Source organism: Ctenopharyngodon idella, chromosome 22 (genome assembly GCF_019924925.1).
Source record: "Ctenopharyngodon idella isolate HZGC_01 chromosome 22, HZGC01, whole genome shotgun sequence".
Classification (NCBI taxonomy): domain Eukaryota; kingdom Metazoa; phylum Chordata; class Actinopteri; order Cypriniformes; family Xenocyprididae; genus Ctenopharyngodon; species Ctenopharyngodon idella.
In genome coordinates, this window is record NC_067241.1 from 5913483 (window position 1) to 5940755 (window position 27273).

The window sequence follows — 27273 nt, forward strand, 5'->3', positions numbered from 1 at the left end:
TGAAGGAGAAAAACAGTATCAACTCCTGGAGTTATAGCAGGTAAAGGATCTGAGAGAAATGAGCCATACTTCCCAAGTGAAGGAACACAGTTTCAGCCGTCAATAACGGGACAAACATATTGATTCCTCCATTAAGCAGCTTCCCATGATACCCTGAGGTTAAGGCTTTTCCACCCCCGCTCTTCTGTACAGCAGAATAACCTCATTTAGACAACAGAAGCCGACAGTTTCAGCCTTGGCGGCTAGTTTAAGTTGTAGGCCTGGTTTAGGGAGTGAATATTTGATGCACAGATTTTACCTCCTCCGTGCTATGGGTACTCAAAAGTGGTTTTCATCATGAGTCAGGATGGAGGTGAAGAGACGTTAATGTGTAAAAAAAGACAGAGTGAGAAAAGAGAGCGCTCCTGGCAATCACAGTAATTCCAGACGTGCTCTGCACACATATGATCAATCCTTCCATTGATCAATCGCCCTGGTCCAATGCTCTGCTGTGCCGCTGCCAATTCAGACGAGTTCCAGCATACGGCCAGCCTGAAATGAGCTCCACACACACATACACACTCCACTTCTTTCCTTCACTCGCTCACTGACTCTCTGAATGACTGACTGACTCACTCACACAAACAGCTGGAGATTCTGTTTACCCACCGGTGTTCAATATTATCAGAGCACCCACGCTCCCCTGCTCATCTTTAAAAACAGGCCACCTCTCTGTATTTCTTTTCTGTCTCACTCTTATCCTATGCCTGGGGTCCAAATTAACCCTTTGCCACTCCTGCCAATGCAGTGTGAATCGAGAAAACTTACCAGCTATAAATACTTTCTTATGGCCACTGAACTGCATTTATATTTTTTATATTTTACATAAATATATATATATATATATATATATATATATATATATATTTTATTTCTATATGTATATTTTTAGATAAGTAAATATTTATGTAAAAAAAAAAATATATATATATATATATATATATATATATATATATATATATATATATATATATATATATATATATAATGAAATAATTCAATAAGAAATATTTGGGGTTAGTAAGATTTTTTTTTTTTTTAAAGAAATACTTTTATTCAGCAAGGATGCATCAAAAGTGACAGTAAAGATTTATAGTGTTTCAAAAGAAATTCATGTTGTTCTTTTCAACTTTCTATTTATCAAATATATATATATATTCTATTCCCCCAAGATTTTAAGCAGCACAACTGTTTTCAACATAATAATAATAAGAAATGTATGTTTCTTGAGCACCAAATCAGCATATTAGAATAATTTCTGAAGGATCATGTGACACTGAAGACTGGAGTAATGATGCTGAAAATTCAGCTTTGCATCACAGAATACATTGCTTTTAAAAATACATTAAAACAGGAAAAAAAAAAAAAAAGTTAAAAAACTGTTCGTACTGTACTTTTCATCAAATAAATGTAGCCTTGGTGAGACTTCTTTTAAAAACATCAAAAACATCTTATCAACCTCAAACCGTTATATTTACTATTAAAAATGTTAAATATTTACTATAAAAAGGAATTGCAAATAACTTTTTTATTTACTACTTTGTGCTTGGCAAGGGGTAATCTACCAGAGTAGAACCTTGCAAAGAACAGCAGCTAACCTGACTCAGCTCCCATCTCAACCCTTCTGCTCAGGAAAAACACTGAACCGCCCGTTATCTATGGCAGCTGATCCCATTCGAGCGAGAGAGATATGACCCCTGATAGCCACACTGTCAATTTCATTAGCGCAATAGCAGGGAGGCTACTGCCCATTAAAGCCCTGCTGAGGAGCCAGCAGCGATTAGCATGGAGCCGAACTTCAACTGCATTAACACACTGGGACAGTGTGATCTTTAATGCGTTTCTGAATGAAGGCTGGAGTTCACTGGTAGGCCGGAGCTCTCATTCCTCAGGACTGATCATTTCCTGCTAGACAGCATGTGAGGTGGCTAATTAGAGCTCTTTGAAGGGTTTGTACAGCATGTTCTACTGAATCACGTAATTATGGCTCGCGCTAGCCAGGCCCACTGCCACTGAGTCTGCTTAATTATGGGCCACATTTCACATATTAGTTATCATTCATGGAATGAAATTGATTGGAATATACCTGATGAACAGTGTAGAAAAGACAAAACTCACATTTTCCACTCCACAGATATATCCACGCCGAGATTCATGAATATGCACACATACAATAATAAGAGGGGATAACTGTTGTTTGGTCTCTATAAAAAATGCTTGAATTTAAGTTTGGATAGTCCAAACCAAACTAGTTTGCGCTCTCATGGTCGTGGCCGCATTAGTGGATAATGAGGCGACTCGTGAACGACTGAAATCTCTCTCTTTTCAGACAGATTACATAAATAAAGAAAATGTGTTTTCAATTTGACTTACATTATTTAAAACCTGACATTTCAATGTTTCTTTAGACATATGTCTCATGTTTATGTGATAAATATTCACTAAGTTACAGTTCATTTTCTAACGAGTATCAGAATGGACTTCATTGAGAAAGAGACCGATCGTGCATCATGTTAGTTTTCTTTATTTAGCAAAAAGCACATTTTGTTTTTACTGTGAGTATACACAAAAAAAGAAGACATTTTACAGTTTTGAATGATGTATAACTCTTATTTGTATGTCCAAAATTGACGGAGTATTTTGAGTCTCTTTTGCATTGGTAAGAAAAAAAACGAGGTGGTATTGCCAGCGCGAGTTTTGATATGAATAAATAAAACATTTAACAAATAAATAATTAATTTATAATTAAATATTTTTTTAAATTGAATTTTAAATGTCTTTCTTCCAGAAATAGACTAATGTAACTTTTTGCAGATTATTTTACTTAAATTGATTGATTTAATACAATGACAAAAAACACTTTAATTCAATAATTTAATAATATTTCATTAAATTAATTAATTTGCAAACAACATGTTTTTATAATATCAATATTACAATTTTTCTTAAACAGTTTAAAAGGGTCTTTACACACTAAAATATTCAGCTGCCTTTATGTACGAGGAAGTTTAAATTCACTGAAAATAATAATAGATCCACTGATTTGTGTACAGTATGTGACTCGACTTACCACAGGGGCCTTTGCGCATCACTTTGATGCGTCTCTGTGTATTGCACTGGGCCTTCTCCAGCTCACACTCATTGGAATAGGTGGAGGAGTCGGATCCGCACACCGGCGCCACCACAGACGAACATACAATCTTCTTACACACACATTCTCCCTTAGAGGGGTCAGCCGGGTCTCTTTCACACAACGCTCCAAATCCACACAGCTTTCCTCTGCAACCTACAGAGACAGAGACACAGACATAGAGTACATTTTAGAAAGCAACAATCATGTGACAACTGCAGCGTTCTAGAAGACTACAGTCATATGATGGCGGAACAAAAGACCCTTGTAAAACAGCTCATGCAAACCAGTGCTCAGTTTAAAAACTCTTTTAGTTAACACATGACCTTTAGAGCTCCTGTCTGAAGAGATGCACAGCATTGTTATACTTGCTTTCAGAATCAATCAGAGCACTGTCTCAACACAAACACTCTGCTAGAAAGACCTGGTTCTGATAGTTCATTCAAAATGAAAATTTACATAATTTAACATTCTAAACTTGCATGACTTTCTTTCTTATGTGGAACACAAAACGTAAGCTTTCACACTTCAAAAAAAATGTCACAAAAGTATCATAAATGTGGTCCGTACCAACCAAGCAGCATATTCCAAGTCTTTTGAAACCATATGATCATTTAAATAGATCAGACTTTTACCCATTAATCACTGAAAGTATTAATGTTTCCCCTAGTTTTCCCTGCCAGATTCATGAGAGTTCAAACAAAGACTGATCTGGTTCTCGAGGTCAGTGAACAATGACAAATTTAAATTGTATTATTTCAGACGACTTGGAACATACATTTATATGGACTGCATTTATAATATTTTTATGATGCTTCTGTGTTTTTTTTTTTTTTTTTTTTTTTTTCGAAGCTTGAAAGCTCCAGTCCTTGTTGGAAGGGGCATCTAAATTGGGTAAATTCTATAGTGGTAAGTGGATTTTTTTGCGTTCCCATTTGCCCCAATAGCAATGGGTGTGTGTGTGTGAAGGGACTGTGGAAATGCGTCATCACAGTCGGTGAAAAGGTTTGTTGTAACTTCAGGGAAAAAAGAGACCAACAATCTTCAAAGTCAAACTTTCTTCTTTTGATTTCCACAGAAGAAAATGTCAGACAGGTTTGGAACAACATGGAGATAAACTAATAATTTTCAGTAAATGACAGAATTTCTATTTTTGTGTGAATGATGACTTTAAAGCTCCTGTCTAAGGAGATGTACAGAATTACAGTTACTTTCAAATTCCAAATCAATGCAAGAGCGGTCTCAAAACAAGCATACTGCTGAGAAGGCCTGGTCATGATGAGTGATCTTTTATAAAAAAAAATTAAAAAAAACTTGCTCTCTCTCTCTCTTTTTCTTATCACAGACTACCAGAACAGGTCCAGACAGGGTGGCATGACCACTCGGTATGCTCCAGGATCTGTCTAGCTGTTCCTGATCACTGACTTCACTTCATACAAGAACACACAAACACATAATACACACACATACACACAACTTTTCCCTCCTTTCTCATACTGACAGGTGAGCATCTGTGTTAACTCCTCTGAGACGGTCTCGTTCTATTGCTTTCTTGTCTCACAACTGCCATCAAAACACAAACTTCCATAATTCCCTCAGGCATGGCCCACTATGGCAAGAACCCAGAGCTGCCACAAACTGAATGACAGCCATCAGGTGTAGGCAATAGATTTTTTTCATTTTTATCAGTGACCGGCTACCTACACAGAGTCACACATGTGGAACGTGTGGGTAAGCTTGCACACATGAGCTTGAGGCGTTCGGAGAGGTGCATTTGAACTCCGCTGTCAATCCGACATGCACACCTGCCCACCGTTGTTCTTACACAGTGTTTGTCACCTCTGCGACTGTTTGAGATTCACCGCAGCACTGTGGCGGCCCGGCTCTTTGTTGATTCTGAGTAAATCAGGTCAAAACCAACAACTTGAGGACACAGTCATACAGACTCCGTGAAAGCTTGCGGATCTCAGTGGGATTGGCCTGCAAAGGACAGCACTTCCTGGAGGCGCGCTCTTCAGTCGTGTGTCTAGAGACTAATTAAAGAGGCTGGTGTTATTCCAATTATGTTACACTATATAAATTAATGTTCAGAAAAAACAAGAAAGAAACTGAAATGAAAGAGCCCGAAATAAGACCATTTGATTTCTCGATCATTATGTAATTTTGCTACTTAATCAATAATATTATAATCAGATTGTTATAATTACTGTAAACGTACATTCGTCAAGCAGCAATGGACAGCCGGCGAGTAACGGTCTTAAAGGAACTTATGAATATATAACTTGTATGTATTCTTTAGGAATGTTCAAACATTAAATTCTGGCCAATACAGATACATGTTTTAATTCGGACTGATGATTTAACACGCTAATGTAATTAAATAGTTATGGAAAAATAATGTTTTAAAATGATTTAACACATTTAAAGTACCCGAGTGCAATTGATTTTATACAACAGTTTCATAAGAAGTTAATATTAATGTTTTTGCTCAAATTTGCCAACGAAAATATTACCTGTAAAGCCAGAGCAGAACTGTTGTGCGTCTCCGAGCAACACACAGCGGTGTTTCGTTTCTGAATGAATCCGCATTTTGAGCGAATCAATCGGGTGAATCAATGATTGAACAGTCCATTCATAAAGAGAGCCATTTACTTCATTCCTGAATTAATCAGCCTTTTTAACGAATCAAATGAATGAATGAATGACTCAATAACTTACTCATTTAGACATTTACCGCCACCTACTGACAGTTTTAGTTTCTTATTTAGAGTATCATTACATTAAAATAATAATTTCATATTTTGGGGATAGTTTGCCCAAAATTTTAATTCTGTATTCACTTACCCTCATGTAGTTTCAAACCTGTATGACTTTCTTTCTTTTGCGGAACATAAAAGAAGATATTTTGAAGAATGCTGGTGTTTTTGAAGAAATTTTGCTCTGTAAATATATCTAAATACCAACTTCTGAAAAAAATCATGGTCATTGTAGCCTAAAATTTTGTGTAATAAATTCTATTGAATCAAATAAAATATTTCTTTCTAAAGCATTTAACACTTATTTAACACAATAATGGCTTTAAATGATCTTTTGGCAGTAATTTCTCAGCCGAATATGATGTGTGATTAAATTGTGAGATTAATTAATTGGCACATCATGTAATTAATTAGATTAAAAAGTTTAATCACTTGACAGCCCTAGTTTATGTAATGTTCTATTAATGTTATGTCTGATAACTGATGGCTGACATTAAAATCTACAATATTTTGTCTGAAAAAGTAAAAATAAAACAAAAATAAAATAGAATCTGCAGTTTTAGGACATGGTAACATTTTAATGTTTGTTAATTTAGCCATTATAATGTATAGTATTAAATATCGATAATTATTTATTTTGAGATTTATTTTGAGAAAACTGAATTATTCAGATGAAAGTAAAAGTGAAAAAAATGAAAGTGACATGACATGTAGCCAAGTATGGTGTCCCATGCTCGGATTTTTTACTCTGTATTTCACACATCCAAGTGCACACACACAGCAGTGTCTATTGAACACACACACCATGAACAAACAGCAGTGGGCAGCCATTTTTGCTGCGGCACCCAGTGAGTGATTGGGGGTTAGGTGCCTTTCTCAAGGGCACCTCAGTTGTGGGTAAGAGAGTGGAAGAGAGTGCTGTTCATTCATTCCCACCACCTATATTACCTGCCAGTACTGAGACTTAAACCCGTGACCTTACAAGTTACAAGTCCGACTCTCCAACAATTAGGCCACAACTGCCCCAAGGTCCTTATCAATAGCAGTGGGACCTCTATAGGTAAGTAAAAAAAAAATATTGCTCTTAAAGGCTCTTTTTTTTTTTTTTTGCCATATCCCTTCACCTTGGCTCTAGATGAAGGCACAAGTAACCTAAAATGTAAAAATATGTAAAACAAGTGTCAAATCAATCAATCAATCAATCAATCAAATCAATCAATATTCATCTTATTATTGGTTGAAAACCAATATGGTACTGTTAGTTAAAAAGCATCTGCCAATATTACACCTCCAAAATCTGTTTTACAGAAGAAAAAACAACAACTACAGAACTTTAGATGCACACACTTGGAAAAAACTATTTTTTTAACAGTCTAGGAATTAACAGCCACAAAGAAGTCAATGCTAGTATAGTGACTCATATTCTTGTATGAACGGCTGTGGACTGTGTGCTATACACAGAAAAACCAAGTGTTTAAACCTAGTGGCTGTTGAGCATTATCAAATATAGCTGTAATAATAGAGTAGACCACCTGGATCTAGACTCAGTATCTGAATGGTCTGTGACTCTGAGCCCTAGAGAAACACACTATACAGCAGCACACAACCATGCTAAATAAAGACTGTGAGCGTGACAGGTGCTGAGTGTCGGAGTGATGCATATTCAAGTCTCAATAATGCATATGCATGTAAAACATCTACTACTTAACGATTTTTGAAAGGGGGAGGGAATTTGAACCTCCAAGTCCATTCCATCACTTTCCATTTAATTCTTTTCCATCACAGAGAGTATAAAACGAAGAACGAGAAAGCTTTTTTCACGGCATGCGATTCTCAAGTGAGGCAGACCACACAGATTTTCATCCATATGTGTAGTTTATCAATCATTTACTCATTTCACATTCCGCATGACTTCACGTCAAGTGTTCCATTCGCACTGCAACACCTGCGCCTTTGTTGAAATTCACATTAAGTACTCTTATTTGCAGCACACTGAACAAGCAGCCAAAATCTACACAGATGCTTCATACAGACTCTGTCCTAACCAGAAACAACACCAAAAAAGCTTTAATGTAAATCGTTTTTGTCCTAACTAGCGGTTTTGTCAATCTCCTGTTCTCTATTTTAAGCTAAAATCTCACTGGTCCAAAATACTACAACTCATAACTGTACATTAAACATTAATTATCACCTGATATGGGTTTGCACCATGTATCAGTAACATATTGGTTATTGGCTTGATTTTAGTGTCATTTAAATGTAGTAAATTTATTGGTTACACTGTAAAAAAATGATTTTCATGATTTGTTATCACATTATTTTTCTTTTGTTAAATCAACTTCAATAATTAATGTGGTTCAGATAACATAATATTTTGAGTTTCTGTCTCATTGTATTAACTAAAATTTTTAATTTCAATGAACTCAAAATTAAGACAACTAAGTAACTTACTTTTTTAAGTTAAACCAACAATTCTTTTTTACAGTGCAATATTCAGTAAATTTAATAGTTTGTGCTCATTTCTGCCCATTTTTAAATTTAGATGACCTCTGCCATCATATAAAGCTCACTTAAATCTCACTTAAAAAGACCAATAATGTAATCTTTAACAAATATCAAAATAATATCAATTTTCCACACTGCATATGATGTTGTGATACATAATTTCACTCATAGCATTTATGACTGATTCTAGTTTTTACTAGTTTTATTTTTAAATTATTTAGAAAAAACAGTAGGTATAGAATTTTACCATTACCAATTTATCGGTTATAACAAGGCTATATTCATCAGCTTATACCGGTACCAGGCAGAATTTGATTATAGAAGCATCTCCAGCTCTGATTGGCTGAAATTGTGGCAATTACACATTCAGTAAAACTGCTAGTCCTTCAGCACATATTTCTCATTATATATGCATTAGGTATCCATGTCTTTCGCAACCTGCGTTATGTGGAAGTGTGAGTTGAGTCCTCCTGTGGCTGCACATTTCTGCCATGATGTCAGCCTAGGTGTTTTGAGCTTCACGCTCATTTTCCAGCCATGTGGTGCCACAGCCATGAGTGCTGAAACATGTTGCCATGACAACAGCCCTAGAATCAATGGGGAAAAGACGTTGGTTTTACAATGGGCCCCTTCGCACATATAGATGTGCATTAACTTGTGAAGACTGAAGCTCAAGGCTTCAGATACAGTATATTTGTGCTTTCCGAATTGGATTTTAAACAAATCAACTTCAATTTGAGTATGTATAGGGAATTTTTATATGAAACGCCAGTAATTCTATCTAACTGACTGTCCAACTAAAGGTCATTTCTGATTTCGACTCTGTCTTTTGATAAACTACTTCAGTTTGAGAGGAAGCTTCTTTTTGTGACTGTTTTTCACGCTCATTATTGATTGTTTTTAGCTTAAAACTGAGTCACTGTAATCATTTCACTTTAACAATATTAATGATAATGCAAAACAATGGTCCGGTGATGGGGCTGTAGGAGTACTATAAATAAGACAAAAACAGTAGTAAGCAATACTAAAAAGATATTAAAACACAAGATTGAGTCGCTAAATAAATGGCTGAGGAATAATGGCCTGTTTGTGTCAGTGAGGACACATTCATCTCCTGGGAGACATCCATTTTCTGAGATATTATTCTAAAAATCTCATTTATGGCAAGACCACCATGGGTACGTTTGATACCTCTGCTCTCTGCATGAGTAATGGAGAAACACTCTGGAGACCATGACCATTGACTCACTGTGAGACAAACACAGCACGAGTTTCGCTCTATGGAACTCCACAATAACTAAAACAGACTGAGAGAGACAAGTGATCTGTGTCTAGTAGAATAAGCAGACTCCAGTATAACAGTTTGTGCGTAAATCCCAGAGGCTTCCTATACAGATATTTCAGTGTTTACTTGTCTGATAAAGTTATCGACTAGTCTGCACAGCAGTTACAAACAGTTTCAAATGTACACACATACACTCACACAGTGAATATCTGCTGGAACTCCAGACAAGTAACTACTAAGGACTTGCATTTTCTGCAATATAAACTCTTCAGCTATTTCTTTGGCCAGAGGAAAACTGGCCCCCTGACTGAGCCTGGTTTCTCCCAAGGTTTTTTTCTCCATTTTTGTCACCTGGTGGAGTTTGGGTTCCTTGCTGCTGTCGTTTCTCGCTTGCTTAGTCTGGGACACTTGATATTCAACAATATTACTCATCTGCCTGCATTGACACCATTGTATGCGAACTAAACTGAGCTGGACGATGACATCACTGTTTTCTCCAGAGCTTTTGTATAGATAAATGAACTAAATTAATAACTAATTATTTTTTACAATGGAATGAATCAATACTGAACTTACTTAAGCTGGACAATGACACCATTTTCTTCTAGAGCTGCAGTACAGCCAAAATTATGTTCCCTCTATCATTGTAAAGCTGCTTTGGCAATCTGCATTATAAAAAGCACTATATAAATAAAGGTGACTTGACTTTAAAAAGTAATAAAAAGTAATAGTGGTCTTTTGTACTGGTCTTACTGGATTACCAGCCAGTCCAAAGCTAATCTAATTGGTCTTTAAGACTGGTCAAGCTCTCCTATCCTGCCCAAAGCTGGTTTAAGCTGGTCCAACTGATCTATCATCCTGGTCAAGCTCTCCTGGTCTACACAAAACTGGTTTGAGCTGGTATAACTGATCTCCCAGCCTACCCAAAGATGGTTTAAGGTGGTCTATTTGGTCTCTCAGCCGGGTCAAGCTCTCCTAACCTGCACAAAGCTGGTTTAAACTGGTGTAACTGGTCTCCTAACATGCCTGAAGCAGGTTTAAGATAGTCTCCCAACTGGTTTTGATGGTCTATGTGGGCTGTCCAGCTGACTAGTGTCCCAAACCCCTCTAAAACCTGTAAACCTGACCAACCTGTGAGACCAGCAAACCATTTTGGGTAGGTTAAATCTAAAATGGGCTCCCCTCCCATCCTGTCAATTTTCTTCACTTTCACACTCTTTCTCCATGTCCTTCCATTTCATTATGTTTTATTAAAACTAAAATGAAGAGTTGGGAAAAAGAGGAAAAACAAATATAAAAGCTGGTGTTATTTTGTTTCTCTGTAGCTATATATAGTACAGTGGGCAAGGGCAGGTCACGCCAAAGACACCCTCTATTTTCTCAATTTCCACATATAAAAGCCCAATCAATTCCTCTCTCTCTCTTTGCTCATCCCCGCCAGCTCGAGGCCTTGACCCCGGCTTAAACCTCGCTGAACTTATTTACCAGCGATGACTCTTGGTTAAAACTCTCCTACACATCACAGACAAAGGGTAAGGAACAGAGAAAAGAGCCAGAATGAAGAAGTACTGTACATGAAAAGGAGACACACACATAAATGCGATTTTGTTTTTTCCTAAGGCATGTTTATGGCAACTGCTTTTACGAGGGAGAGCCCAGTGGTCTACCAAAGGGCACTGTGGTCCTGGACAGTTAAATCTATGACGGCAGGGCGGTCAGGGATATGGATGAAAGACCCTGGGAGAGTGCTTTCCTTTTTCTTAAAGAATAAACAACCTTTGGAGTTTTGCACTGCAAAGGTTATCAAGTAAACTAGATATTCACAATTAGAATCATACAAACCTGGCCCTAATGGCACATAAAAACCAAATAAACTGGTTAGTCACTCTAAATGTCAGTCAGTGGGCGGTTCTTAACGCAAAAACTCAGAGTAGGACTTACTCTGTCACAATTTCATCTCTGGCACAAAGGAAAGCAGGCAAGCATTGAAATGATTACAACTTCCAGAAATATACATGAATAAGTCACTAACGCCTGACAGCGACGCTACGCAAGATTCTATTATTTAAAGCCGTCCGGGGTGAGTATGTTGAGGAGGAGTGCGTCTTCCTCTCTCACTACATCTGAACACGCTTTCATGCACATCCTCCACTGTGCACCGTGTGTACGCACATTCCCAACGCTCCCTCTGATCTGCCCCTTAGTCCATCCACATCATTATGTGCTTTCGGTGAGAGTACATGTTTCCTGAAGGCGAGTGAGATTTGCACTTGGTGAAGGGGGCGGGATAGGAAGTGTTCAATAATGGAGAGGGAAGGGGGTCTGTGGCATCACTTTTGGACCAAATCCAAGCCATAGCCAGATGGCTTCATGCTACACCCGCAGGAACACCAAAACAGCTCCAGTATCTATACACAAATCTGCTAAATTACAGTACACTAGGGGGCGAATTCACTAAACATGGCATTGCAACACACACACACACACACAAAATAAAAAACTGACTAACCACCAGCAATTCAGTTTAACTAGCTGTTAATGCACTGAAATAGCGCTCTGCAAGTAACATTTCACTATTATAGCCTGCAGAGAATTTCATTTAATTCCATTTGCTTGTGTACATTTTCAGCTGATCATGACTGCAGTAATTCATTAAAATGATGATCAAACTAGGGATGAAATAATATAAATTCTGGATAAAAATTATTTTTAAGTTATGGCCAATAATGGTTGGCACTGACAGTAAAAGTTTATATTGTGTATAAAAACACAAAACAAACAAATAAATAAAGTTTTAAATGCTAATTTATAATAGAAAGTATGAAAGATGGACTTTCATTTTTGTGATCTGATAAAGATTACATTAGTATAGTTCACCAAAACTCACCCTCAAGTTGTTCCAAACATGTATAAATTCCTTTTTCTGCACAAAAGAAGATATTTTAAAGAATGTATGCTAGATTGTGGTGGTCTGTAGCATCCTCCACAATTTAGCACTCTGAAAAATGGGAAACTGCATAAATTCCTTTAGTTAATCTGGCACTTTAACAAAGCAGACTGTGTGTGCAAAAGAATGCTGCTGTGCAAATGAAACAGTGGGCACAATTAATATTTAGTAAATAGTTTTGCAATACATTTAGCCAATCCAATTTTTTTTTTTTTCCCCCACAGACTATGCCAATCATCATCAACTCCTGCTATTGTATAATTTTCTCATTGGGAGATGTTTTCTTTTTTTCAGTTTGATTCAATTGCTTCCAATTTTAGCTCATGATTGAGGAAAACTGGCCGTTTTCAGATGTTAGATTGCTTCGACTAGGATTTCACTTTGGTTTTTCTGTGACGCTAATAAATCTGAGCGAGTCTATGTGCAATTTATTCCTGAAACCCCCACTGGTCATCAGCATAATTTAGATAAACAGAGCTTGGCCATAACCACGCCCTCATGTCACAATGGAGGTCAGCAGCTGTGGTCTGTTGGATGGGTGTTTGGTGCCCATTTATGCCAGCTGGCCAGCCAGACAAAGAGTCGCTCGGCCCCCCCAACCCCACCCTTCTCCATCTCGTGCAACACCCTGATCAATAACCTCGCTGCCGATCAATACCTCCACAAATCACTTCATTTTCTCTTTTTCTTTCTCTCGCACTTACAGCTGGCCGAGGCAGGGGAAAAAGAAAGACAGAAAGTAAATGAGTAGGCTGCCTTGGTAAAATGTGACCTGCCCTCCCAACCAAAGAACAAGTAAGTGCAAAATAAAACCCATTAAAAGCCACCCAGTATTTCACAATAAGAGAGCTCGTTTTAGCCGCTGTCATTGTTTTTCCTTTTTTATTCCCCCTTCTCCCTCTTCCTTTCCTACTTAATAACTCTAAAAGGTAAGTGCACAATATGATCGGGCTATTTTCCTGAAATCAAAGTGAACCGCATTGTGCATCCATCAAACTCAATCTGTCTTCTTTGTAGCATTCTATAAGGAAAAAAATCAAAACATAGTAACTCTCCAGAGTTAGAAAAGGCAAAAATACATTAAAAACACAGAATAAACCCAATGGTCAAGAGTTTTGCCCCATAAAAACAAGAACAAAATGAATCATCATCAAACCCCCTCCGGCTTTTAAGCTCTCTCGTTTTTATTATTGCCCTACAAGTTTGTTATTATGTCGTTGTATGGGTTATCTAGCCCTCAAAAGTATGCTGTCAACCAATGGAGAGCAGAGAAAACTATTCTGCATTTCCTTTCTGAGGCTTTTTGATTTTCCAATGACTCTGGTTCACATGCTTTCAAGAGATTCATCCCAACTCATTGTGCAGTCAATGCATTTTCATGTAATTACAGATGTTATAAAAAATTTAGAGAAATTCTGAGAACGTCTGTGTTCTTTACAAAAACCAATGAGGCAATGAAAACCAGAAAAAAAACATGTTAGCAGCTGCCACATACACCTTGCAGATTCCTGCTAAAGCATTTTCACCATGTGCTGATTAAATTGCATTCCTCTCAAATTTGCTGAATTCTTCCCATCAAAAGACAACCGCATGATGAGGCCTAAACGCACTGTTATTTACGATGCCGAAATAGCAACATGCCATTATTTGTACTTGCATCGATAAAGCTGCTATTCGTGTGTTTGGTGTCAGCTGGAGTGACTGATACAGCCAGAAACCATCAGATGAGGAGAAGGTGGGGGAAGTGTCCACCATTCCTTGCATATTTCAAAGGGTTAATATAATCCTCGTCCACCTCCCCCTCCCTATGTGACCTTGCTCTCCTTGAATGTCCCTGCACATCCCGCCTTTATTGGGGCCTTCCGAATGGGATTTGCCAAAAGAAGGGGGATTTAGCTAATGATATCATTAAAAAAAAGAGTGTCTGTGATGTGAAAATGTGGGAGAGAAGCTATCTGAGCGACTGTTAGCAAAAGAAAGGGAGTGAGGATGACAAACAAGACCATCAGGCGAAGGCCAGTGCGCCATGAGCTCCAGATCAGAGCTCGGCTCTGTCTTTGATGCAAACCGTCCCAGCAGGGCATACTAAAGCCAATTACCATGGTGAAGAAACACTGCTCGTGTACCGTCCACCCTTTAGCGTAGGCTCCTCCAACCCATCCCCTAAACCCAACCCTTCGGTAGCTCTTGGCAGCATGTTACCACACTGTCCATGGCTCGGTGGCAGCTGCGAATGGTGCTGCCTCAATTCCCTGACAGGTTTCCATCATGTAGTGAACAGATGGAGTTGTACACCCCCATCACACCAGTTACACTAGCAAATCTCTCTCCTCTACTTGTGAGAGAGAGTGAGACTGAGAGAAAGAATAAGGAAAGAAGGCTAACACCCACCCCGCCGCCCCAAGATCTGACCTTGCTTTAAAAAGCCTATTCCTGATGCCGAATTTCACTCAACATATGCGCTTCCACTGCAACCGAAGCCATGGATTTACCCGCAAATACTACTACAAGGCTTCTCCCATCTTTCATGGTTGCCAGCGTGGAAGCTATCACGTTTGTTAAAGGGATAGTTCACCCGAAAATGAACATTCTGTCATCATTTACTTAACCTCATGTCATTTCAAACCTGTGGGCTTTCTGTATTCTGTGGAACATGAAAGAAGACGTTTTGAAACGTTTTGAGATTTTTTGGATACAATGAAACTCAGTGGGGTCCAGTGTTGTTTTGGACTCCACTGGCTTTCATTACAGTTAAACATTCTTCAAAATATCTTCTTTTGTATTCAGCAGAAGAAAAGAAAGCTTTGGAATGACATGAGTGTGAGTAAATGGAGTGGAAAGAGACCGGCTGAGGTCTTGAGCGCCCTAGCCTTCGAAGAAACCCAATAGAGAGTTCTCCAGATTGACTGAATTGCTGGTGGTGAAATGGACAGGTGGAGATTGACAAGGTCTCGAGGGTCTCTGTAGAATCAATGTTGGCTCTTCTAACAGGTACTGACGCTTCAAACCACCCAGCGTAATGTCGGCCCCTGGGCCCCCATCACTCACCCTAAAACACAGTCTAGTGAGTGGGCTTTATATCAGGAAATTCTCTCCTACATTCACTCGTTTAAAGAGGCCAAGAGGACCATGACTGCATGAGGATTTACGCTAGTCCTGAAATATATCCAACAGGAAGGAACAAATCTTGCACTGGGTTGAAACGAATGCCAAAGCCATTGCAGACTTCATTGTCCATAGTTCAATAGTGCAACTGACATTCCCAAGAGCTCAGGCATTAGTGTAATGGCATGTTCAGACACTGGAATAGGTAACCGGCACTCGGTTTTCACCTTAATCCAGCCTGAACAATCAGACAACCGTAGCAGGACAACTACCAAAGGCACTTTACACATGAAAGCCTTCTGCGTGCAAGTCATTGTCCCTCGAAGTACAAGGAATACTGACAATGGCCTTAACTTTCACTACCTCTATATCTATGTTAGAGGCTCATAACCTTGGGGTTATGCTTTTCTACTTATTTATGACTACTGAAATACTGGCATAAGTAATTTTAGGACTTATTTAAAGTACAATTTAGCAGTGATGCCCAACCAGGGGGTCTCAGCAAATTTCCAATAAGAATGCAAGATGACTTAAAATTATTTATTATATTAACAATAGAACTTAGAATTAATTATACTAATGTAATTAATTATTAATTGTAATATTTATTTTAAAATAATATTTAAAAATACTGCAAAAATTAATTACTAAAACATAATTTAATTAATTACAGTAACTACAAAATGATTATAATTAATTAAAATGCTAAAAATGAAAATAAAATAAAATAGTACATTTAAACTGATATTAAATTTATTATTTTAAATTATGTACTCAAAATCTCACTATCCAAATCTCACCAATGGATAATGGTGGCCTTGGAGTCACAAAGGTTGACAAACACTTGAATTTTTTAACACTTGTATTTACCTCAAGGCCAAATACTGATCCAAATGTCATACTTTTACCAGCTATGACACACAAACCTAGTCTTTTCATTAGAGGGTGAGTGACATTATTTGTTAGAGTTCTTGTTATGGAGTAAATAACCATAAAAATATATAATAGAATGAAAATGTAGTGCTACTCTCATGAACGTAATTTGTAGGTTTAATTTGTAGTGTAATTAGGCCTGTAAGATCCATGTTATTTCTGTGATGTGTGGGGTCGCAAGAATTTTGGAACCTAAAAAAATGGGTTGCGGACTGACTGAAAAGGTTGCGATCCCCTAATCTAGTGTAACTCCAACATACCCGTGGTGAAGTGTTTACTCCCTTTGGGATGAAGCCTTTACTCCCATTCTTTCTTTTACTTGATTCTACTTCAGAAGTAACAATCAGACTGAGGGCCAAGAACCAAAGGCTTGAGTTTGGACACAATTGGAAAGTAATTATACACAAAGAGAAAGAAAATTTTCTAAATATCTCCCTTTTTTCCCCAACTCTCACTCTCAGTTTCATCTATTTTCTTCTTGCCTGTATAAAAAAAGCTCTCCTTTCTGATTTGCAGCATGTGTAGTGAAGGATGACAGATAGGATTGTGCTCTGAGTCAGAAAAAATCCTGGCGGATCTCTCCTCCTCATGCCCCCACCTCTCCCCAATGGCACGATGAAGTAATTATGCAAAATTAAATATATCCCTGGTTGATTAGGGTGGCACATTAAGGGAAGTTACCAGTAGGGATAATGTCGAATCGAATTAGGTGCAAAAATATCCTCTGTGAGCAGTCCCACAAAGGCTGACTCCAGAGCAGAGGGAGTTAATGGCTTTTTTAGGCAGCAAATGTCACATATTCAAGAATTTTAGGTGATCTGCATTAAGTGCACTTGAACTGAATATATTACCCTTTTTTTTTTTACTGATTGATGGGACTAGCAGTCAGGTAAAGTGAATGGCCATTCAGCAATTGCTTGTGATAGATGCTAATGTTGAAATAGATGAAAGTGCACTGAATGTGGGGACCTCTCAAATTTGAGCATTTTGAATGATGAATGACTCCATGTGGCAGAAAAAGGCTATCAGGAAAATCAGTGGTTATCTAATAAATTTGAACAATTAACTATCATTCAACATCTTGCAAGAATATTGCTTAAGCCATATCACACAAACAAGAGTGCTGTTAAACTAAATATCACGGCTGCCAACAGCAGCCACTGATCTCAGCCATGCTGATATTCAGCTAAATCAACACCTTGTGTTTCAGACAAAATGTACAGTAGATGGATTAAGAAATATCTGTATAAATATATAATAACAATTTAAAATGTAATGTATATTTTCTATTTGATTAATATTCAATTGATGAGCATTCGCTCATTCTCGCGCGCTCTGGTCTCGTTGTGTGAGCGTGCGGCTCCGTACATTGTTCTGTCCACGTGGGTTGTCGTGTTTTGTGTTTATATTGGCCGCGTGCTTCCTTGTTGTCTTGCTGTGTAGCACACGGCTTGTGTTTTTCTTCGGCCGCGTGCTTTCATGTTATGTTTTTTGTGGAGACGCAGTCAGTAAGTGCTCTGATTGGCTGCGTGTTCGTGTCATGTTTTGTTTGAGCACGTGGCTTGTAATTGTCTTCACTGGCCATGTGCTCTTGTTTTTGTCATGCCTGGTGTGAGCACATGGCACATAGAAACAAACATGACAAGCCATGTGCTCTCCTGTCTATTGTCTTAACCCTGGCCTTCTTGTTATCTGATTATTGTTTCATTTGCCCCACCTGTCCTTCCTTGTTATCTGCTTTGTTTGCTCTCTATTTATTCTACTTGTGAAATCAAGAATCATATAGTAATTTTGCAGGAATTATAATCATCAGGCACTAAAAATACTACCCATTAAAAGTCCGTTGAACCAATGGGATCACTCGGGGTCCTAAAGGAGACCTAATTCCTGGGGGGACTCGAATTCTCACCACAGATTTCACACCTCTTCCCTTTACCTGCACTCTGACAATACACACACACACATTTTTTTTTAATGAAAAAATACTGTAATATTTTAATTAACAAAAAAAGAATGAGAAATAAAAAACGGTTATTGTTATCCGCAAAGCCTAAATCCAGGTGTGATTTGGTATAATTATCTCCTCCACATTCTCAAAGTCAGACACACAAACACAGCCTCTTTTCCTTCCACAGTGAGGTCATTTTCTCCATATGTCTCTCTCCAAAGCAGATCATATTTCTCTCTCCCTCCCCCACACTGCTGTTGGTAGCATGTTGACACGTATTAAAGCTGAGCGAGGCGGCGTGTGGTTGAGCCCGCTTTGAATGGAGAGACAAGGTGAGAGGAGACACACCTGTATGAGGCCATAGAACATCGCACAGGGGCCAGGGGCAGCGCAAAAGGGCCACGAGAAGGCCAAAGCCAGACAAATAAAAGGTCAGCATGAATGTTGCATGAGCGGTTTGGTACTGAGGTTGCCATGCCGACCGGTCTGGGTCTTTCCTGGCTCCAGCTGGGCCTCATCTGTGAGCTGACTCGATGGATTGGAGACACCCAGATAGGACATGCATATTCATCTGCCTCACATTTGCGTTTATCATAAAATACAGCTCTAAACTAAAACAATTACACATACTTTTGCCAACAGCAGGTGGGAGAGAGTTAAATTAGCATGCGAGCACCAGTGTGTGAAGTCAAATGACTTCGGAAACATAATGAAATCGCGTCTGCTAGGTAGCATTCATGCTGATTATGCAAGCACGCATTGTATTTGATCCACAGACATCGTTTGAGGTCGTCTGTTGAAACATAATTGCATTTTCTGACATTAGCTAAAAAGCGCTACTCATTCTGTTGTTAAGGGCTAAGCACATATTGCCACTTGCATTGATCTTTTCCCACAAATCTCTTCCCGAGACTGGCTTAGACTACTGCCTCTAAATACAATGTGTCTCTGATGTCAATACATTGATCTGAAAGTCAATGTGGGTATTTATTACATTTTACCAATCTAAAGCCAAAATCAATAACGTAAACGCTTAATTCTAGAAACGGTAACGACGATCGAGAGCAGCCTAGGAAAACAGAGATCTCGCAGCTGAACAGCACACGACAAGTCTCACAGCAGAAGCTAAGGAAGATGACATCCATTTGTGCTCCAGTCGATGGCAGAATGCTAACAACATGCTAATGCAGTCAACAGTCCTGCACACAGTGGCATAGAGAGTAAGTATTGCAGAATGCGAGGGCAGTTTATAGACTGAGCTGTGTTGGTGTACAATAAAACATTGATAACTATCAATATCAGCTCAAAATAAATCCTATTTTTAAATGCTTAACATGTTTAACAAGAAAAACACATTTACATTCTGATTTCGTTTAAAGGGTTAGTTCACCCAAAAATGAAAATTCTGTCATTTATTACTCACGCTCATGCCGTTCCACACCCGTAAGACCTTCATTAATCTTCGGAACGCAAATTGAGATATTTTTGTTTAAATCCGATGGCTCCGTGAGGCCTCCATAGGGAGCAATGACATTTCCTCTCTCAAGATCCATAAAGGTACTAAAAACATATTTAAATCAGTTCCTGTGAGTACAGTGGTTCAATATCAATATTATAAAGCGACGAGAATATTTTTGGTGCACCAAAAAAAACCAAAATAACGAATTATTTAGTGATGGCCGATTTCAAAACACTGCTTCAGGAAGCTTCGGAGCATAATGAATCAGCGTGTCGAATCCGCAGTTCGGAGCGCCAAAGTCACGTGATTTCAGCAGTTTGGCGGTTTGACACGCGATCCGAATCATGATTCGACACGCTGATTCATTACGCTCCGAATCTTCCTGAAGCAGTGTTTTGAAATCGTCCATCACTAAATAAGTCATTATTTTGTTTTGTTTTTTGGCGCACCAAAAATATTCTCGTCGCTTTATAATATTAATATTGAACCACTGTACTCACATGAACTGATTTAAATATGTTTTTAGTACCTTTATGGATCTTGAGAGAGGAAATGTCATTGCTCCCTATGGAGGCCTCACGGAGTCATCGGATTTAAACAAAAATATCTTAATTTGTGTTCCGAAGATCAACGAAGGTCTTACGGGTGTAAAACGGCACGAGGGTGAGTAATTAATGACAGAATTTTCATTTTTGGGTGAACTAACCCTTTAAACCGATTATGATGTACCTGATCAAAAAATAAATAAAATAAAATAAAATAAAAACACAGTTTAAGCAGTTAACACAGCCTATTAATTATAATCAGTGTAGTCCGAGATGTAAACACATGTAAGGCACATTCACACCAAGAACAATAACTGTAACAAAAACACTATATTAGCATCCACACAATAAAGTTCTGTTTCACAGGCGGCAGTTTCACAACAAAAATCTAGTGTCACCGTGGTTACCAGTGTAATATGGCAGCAGAAATCTCCTGTGTACCTCCCATAGGGTTATTTGAGAGGTTAATGGTACACTTTAGAAAAAAGAAAACAAAATGACAGAATAAAGCAATGCTAAGGGTTCAAGACCACCTGATTACTACTGAGGGAAAAGGCTCTGGTCTTGTGTGAACACTGCTGACTGTAATCTAATGTGATTCAAAAGAACTGAAAAAAAAATGTGAATATTTATTATGTGAGCTTTCACAGAGTGGCTTTATTCAAACCAGATTATTGCTAATCACATTTAAAATCTTTTTCATGTGCATACAGATTGTGAAACAGTACTGACTGGTTGACCATTCATCATCTGTGAGGTTTACCATATACAGTAATTTTATAAGCATGCACTATGAATGAATGCTTAGCTTCTCTAGACGGTTGGCACGCTAAAAAACCCTACATGACTGTAAAACCAAAATTGCGATATGGCTTAGTGCAATTATCAAATCGCAAAGGCTGTGAATTAATTAGATAAATACAGTGCATATCATTCTTACACACGATACGCACTGTGTTCTTACACGCGAGCAGCTTATGATCTACCAGTGTTTGCAGCATCTCAGAGCAGCTTGGTTTTCAGTAAATGCTTCCAATTCCAATTCCACACTAAGATCTGCTTTGAATTTGGGTTGTTTATAACGTGTATTTGGGAACACAACATGCACCGCATCTTCCCATACTTGTAATAAGAAGCGCTTATAAACCGGCTGTTGTAAACAAAAGTGAAGCTTTAAGGGATTCTTTGCTGTTTTCAGTCAAATAAAAGCTTGATAAATTAAATTAAGATGCTTATTACAGATTACAAATTAAGATATTTTTATTAATATTATCAGTATCAATATATTTTCTTAAATACTTGTTATTGTACAGTTAAATACAACTATATTAATATTTCCTATTTAGTATTAATAATAGTTATTATTATTATTATTATTGTACAGTGAAATACTACAATATTAATATTTCCTATTCAGTAATAATAATAGTTATTATTATTATTATTAAATATGATAAATAATAATACATAGTAATTAAATTTTCAATCTAATAATTATTATAGTGATATTAGTATAATCACAAAAAAAAAAAATTAAATTACAATTTATTGTATGGACAAAAAAACAGAATTATTAAATAATAAATATAATAATTATTCTAGTCATACTGATATATAATCACCAAAAACATAAAAATCATAAACAATCATCAATTGTAATGTATTGTATGGACAAAAAAAAATTATGTATTAAATATTAAATATAATAATTATTCTAGTCATATTGATATATAATCAGAAAAAATCAATTGTAATGTATTATATGGACAAAACAATTATGTATTAAATATCAAATATAATAATAATTCTAGTCATGTTGATATATAATCACCAAAAATCAATTGCAATTTATTGTATGGACAAAAAACTAAACAAAAAAAACAAACAGAATTATTAAATATTAAATATAATAATTATTCTAGTCATACTGATATATAATCACCTAAAAAAATAAATTGCAATTTATCGTATGGACATAAAAAAACAAAACAAAACAAACAAACAAACAAACAAACAAACAAAAAAAGATTTATTAAATATTAAATATAATTCTAGTCATATTGATATATAATCACCAAAAATCAATTGCAATTTATTGTATCGAAAAAAACAAAACAAAAAAACAAAAAAAACTGAATTATTAAATATTAAATATAATAATTATTCTAGTCATATTGATATATAATCACCAAAAAATCAACTGCAATTTATTATATGAAAAAAAAAAAACTGATGTATTAAATATGAAATCTAAAAATTATTCTAGTCATATTAATCACCAAAAAATCAATTGCAATTTATTATTTTATTAAAATTGCAATTCCCTAAAACATTTTTTTAAATATCTTCTTTTGTGTTCTTCACAAGAAAAAAAGTCATACAGGTTTGGAACAAAGGGACAGAATTTTCATTTTTGGGTGAACTATCCCTTTAAGAAATGTGTCAGATTGGGTTTTGCTGAATGCAAAACTAGCCTAATTATTTCTTAAACTTATTTCTAAGACAGATTAGTCATCTAAACAACCTAGCGACTAATCAATTTTGAAAACATATCACTTTGCCCAATCTTACACTGAAGACAGGAACAGGATAGCCACATGCTCTCAGAACAAATGAATGACATTAACTGCAGAACGCATCATCTGATTCATCTGTCACTAATTAAATGGGTAAACAGATGGAGTGTTTTCAGAAAACAGACATAAAAAGCTTTTAGAAGAAGCCGGACAATCTGATCAGCGCTGCACTCAGGTGTGACAGCACACACACGTACACACACACACACACACACAGGAGACTTTTAAGGTCTGACAAATCCCAAAATAAGTTGCAAAAAGATGTCAGACAAAATAGCTTCTACGTTTAAGCTTGCACATTAGCGAAATGAGCTCTCATGTGGCAGTGCCTAGAGTACAGATCTACAGTGACTCTTCATCACTTATTTTCCCCTTCCCTCTCTCTGTCAGTGCATTACCTCATCTTTTAATTATTCATCATAACGCACATACACACACCCAATCAGCCTCACTGAAATCTTCCTCAAGTCTGGGCGTCAATAATGAATATCTTAACCACATCTAAAAATAGTCTGATCAGCTTCCGCTGCTCATCAAACGAAAAAAAAACAACAGACATTTAATGCTCGCGTTCAAAGTCTATGCCAAACCAAAGAGCTCTAAAATAAGAAATCTGTACTTTTCCTCAACACAACAACTCAATAATCGAGTGAAACGGACACACACAGTTGACGGTTATACCCTGGTGACTGATATGATGCTGGCAGGCATTACGTCGCTTATTAAAAAGGTGCCACTTCCTGTTTTGCCGGTAGTCACCTGGGGTACGGGAGCATATGGCGACTCTAACACATAATCTCCTTTTCTGGGAGGCTTCCACTTGCAACACAAGCACTCCCTCCTTCAGTTCACCCCCCTCCTGATGATGTCATCGAAAGCCAGACGCCTCCATGATCGCCATTCCATCTCGTATGCATGAACGGAGATGTGTTGGCTGATGGGAAAAAGTGCGGGAAGAGGTGCCAAGAGCAGCAAACACTTCACCTCAATTTCAGCATTGAGCAAAGCAGCCTAAACTCAGGGTGGCACGGGTGATGCGATATAGCAGCAGGTTGTTAGGCATCGCATCAAAGACTGTTATTTCTTCACGGACGGAGGCCTCAATCTCGAGTATCTGACAGCCTACCGCATGTTTTCGGCGGGGCGCTATGGTCTGGAATTAAGGCTGTAAACTAGAAGGCACCATGTGATGTGAAACAGATTTCAGATTTCCAGATCTACCATCTCCAACTGAGAACTGCACGGCCAATATCGCAACAGGCCGGGGCTAAACTAGTCATATCTGCTTCCACGCACTGCCTGTTTCCTTTTCAGCTGTCTGAAGGTGGCTGTTTCTCTTCTGTGATGGATAAGACTGCAGTGTTTCCAGGTGCTGCTGTCTGACTGGAAAATAGATCTGCGCTGACCCCTCAAATTCATTTCTGAGCATCTTATAAAAGATTCTGTAGATTCTGTAATCTTATAAAAAAAAAGTCTGAAGGACTATGCAGCAGAGAGAGCTTTACAAGGTAACCGCAAAGACGGTATAATGGATCACAGGAGCTTGAGTTCACTGCCGCGCGTTTCTGTTCTGCTGGAGACAAAATAGAGAAAAACTTCACAAACAACAGCCATTGTACTGGAAATTATCCATAACTGATTATGATTACTTGAGCTCTCAGATCTGCGCAATTACACCGCATAAAGGAGTATGGATTGTCGTGCGAGCTTCCAAAAAAAGACCAGCAATGCTTTATGAGTTTCTAGTCACACAAGAATAGATGCACAAACGGTACTTTAAAGAATAGCAATAGATGCCTCTCTAGAGAAATTCACTGAAATTCATTCTGAAATATTCAACACCTGTGTGAAATATTACGTTTAATGCAGTGGAAATAAAATACCTACAATTAAGCATTTCTGAAATGGTCTGCATAAACTACAGTTAAAAGTATGCTATCGATGGATGGGCTAAATGCAGAGGGCCATTTTCCCAAAAATGAACAAAAACATTTCATCATTTACTCACCCTCATGTCATTCCAAACCTGTTTTATTTGAAGTTTGACAGTGTCTGTCTCTCATTCACTTCTATTATGTGGAAAAGAGCACCTGGGACATTCTGCCTAATATCATTTGTGTTCCATCATCAAATCATACAAGTTTGGAACGACATGAGGGTGATTAAATGATGACAAAAACATTCATTTTTCAGTAAAATTGCCCTCTATATATCCACCGATCAGGCATAACATTATGACCACTGACAGGTGAAGTGAATAACACTGATTATCTCTTCATCACGGCACCTGTTAGTGGGTGGGATATATTAGGCAGCAAGTGAACATTTTGTCCTCAAAGTTGATGTGTTAGAAGCAGGAAAAATGGGCAAGCGTAAAGATTTAAGCAAATTTGACAATGGCCAAATTGCGATGGCTAGACCACTGGGTCAGAGCATCTCCAAAACTGCAGCTCTTGTGGGGTGTTCCCGGGCTGCAGTGGTTAGTATCAAAAGTGGTCCAAGAAAGGAACAGTGATGAACCGCCGACAGGGTCATGGGCGGCCAAAGCTCATTGATACACGTGGGGAGCGAAGGCTGGCCCGTGTGGTCCGATCCAACAGACAAACTACTGTAGCTCAAATTGCTCAAGAAGTTGATGCTGGTTCTGATAGAAAGGTGTCAGATTGCACAGTGCATCACAGTTTGTTGCGTATGGAGCTGCATAGCTGTAGACCAGTCAGGGTGCCCATGCTGACCCCTGTCCACCGCCGAAAGCGCCAACAGTGGGCACGTGAGCATCAGAACTGGATCATGGAGCAATGGAAGAAGGTGGCCTGGTCTGATGAATAACGTTTTCTTTTACATCACGTGGATGGCCGGGTGCTTGTGTGTCGCTTACCTGGGGAACACATGGCACCAGAATGCACTATGGGAAGAAGGTAAGCCGGCGATGGCAATGTGATGCTTTGGGAAATATTCTGCTAGGAAACCTTGGGTCCTGCCATCCATGTGGATGTTACTTTGACACGTACCACCTACCTAAGCATAGTTGCAGACCATGTACACCCTTTCATGGAAACTGGTGGCTGTAGCCTCTTTCAGCAGGATAATGCGCCCTGCCACAAAGCAAAAATGGTTCAGGGATGGTTTGAGGAGCACAACAACGAGTTTGAGGCATTGAATTGGCCTCCAAATTCCCCAGATCTCAATCCAATCGAGCATCTGTGGGATGTGCTGAACAAACAAGTCCGATCCATGGAGGCCCCACCTCGATGGGTCATTGCTGTTTTGGCAGCAACACAATATTAGGAAGGTGGTCATAATGTTATGCCTGATCGGTGTATATATTTCTTTTTGACACTGGGAACCTTTTAAACTTGCCGGCATCCATTCCTACTCATTGTCACTGTATGGAAAAGAGCAGCGTGAACATTCTGCTTAGATTCATATGGAATGTAACAATATGAGCGTAATGAAATAGTGAACAACAGATGTTTGCAATTCTGCTAAATTTATCTTGCATTTGAAGTTTGAAGACACTGGATTTATTTGACAGTGAGAAGTGCAATCTTCCCAAAAAAGCCTTTCTGTAAAGTGCACCACTAGACTGCAATATGACTTCTGACCACAGCGACCCTGACATTTTGACAACCAAACTGGAGCACTGACAGCTCGGAGAGAGCAGCGAGTGGCTGCAGGGATTTCTGCTGCACATCCAGACGCGCTCTCACCTTAGCTGGGCCCTATCCAGAGCGTGTGCCCCCTTCTTTTCCTCGGGCATCAATGGCAGACACCTCAATCTCATCCAGCCGAGCCTACGGCAGACATCCTCACCAAATAGCAAAGCAAAAGACGGGCTGATAGAAAGGGAGATGTATGCAGCACTTTGCAAAGAGAACGATGAGTGAGATGGTTTAGAGACAGACGCAAGCAGTGCATGAAGAGAAATGCAAATGACATCTGCACGCTTTCTCATGTTGTGATAAGATGCAGCATCTGAAACAGCTCTCCTGCTGGCATCTCCCCACGATGCAAAGTGTGACTGAAATATTGATACGAATCTAAT

At 38.1% G+C, this 27273-nt stretch overlaps 1 protein-coding gene across 14 annotated transcripts in view; it reads right to left on the bottom strand.

Annotated features, from left to right (window-relative positions):
- agrn (agrin) overlaps positions 1 to 27273 on the bottom strand; it is a 261972-nt gene that overhangs the window by 112819 nt on the left and 121880 nt on the right. For all 14 annotated transcript variants that reach the window (XM_051879042.1, XM_051879031.1, XM_051879030.1 and 11 more), the window contains one exon: positions 3110 to 3325. In XM_051879042.1, the coding sequence (XP_051735002.1) occupies positions 3110 to 3325 (216 nt within the window). The remainder of the gene's footprint in view (positions 1 to 3109; positions 3326 to 27273) is intronic.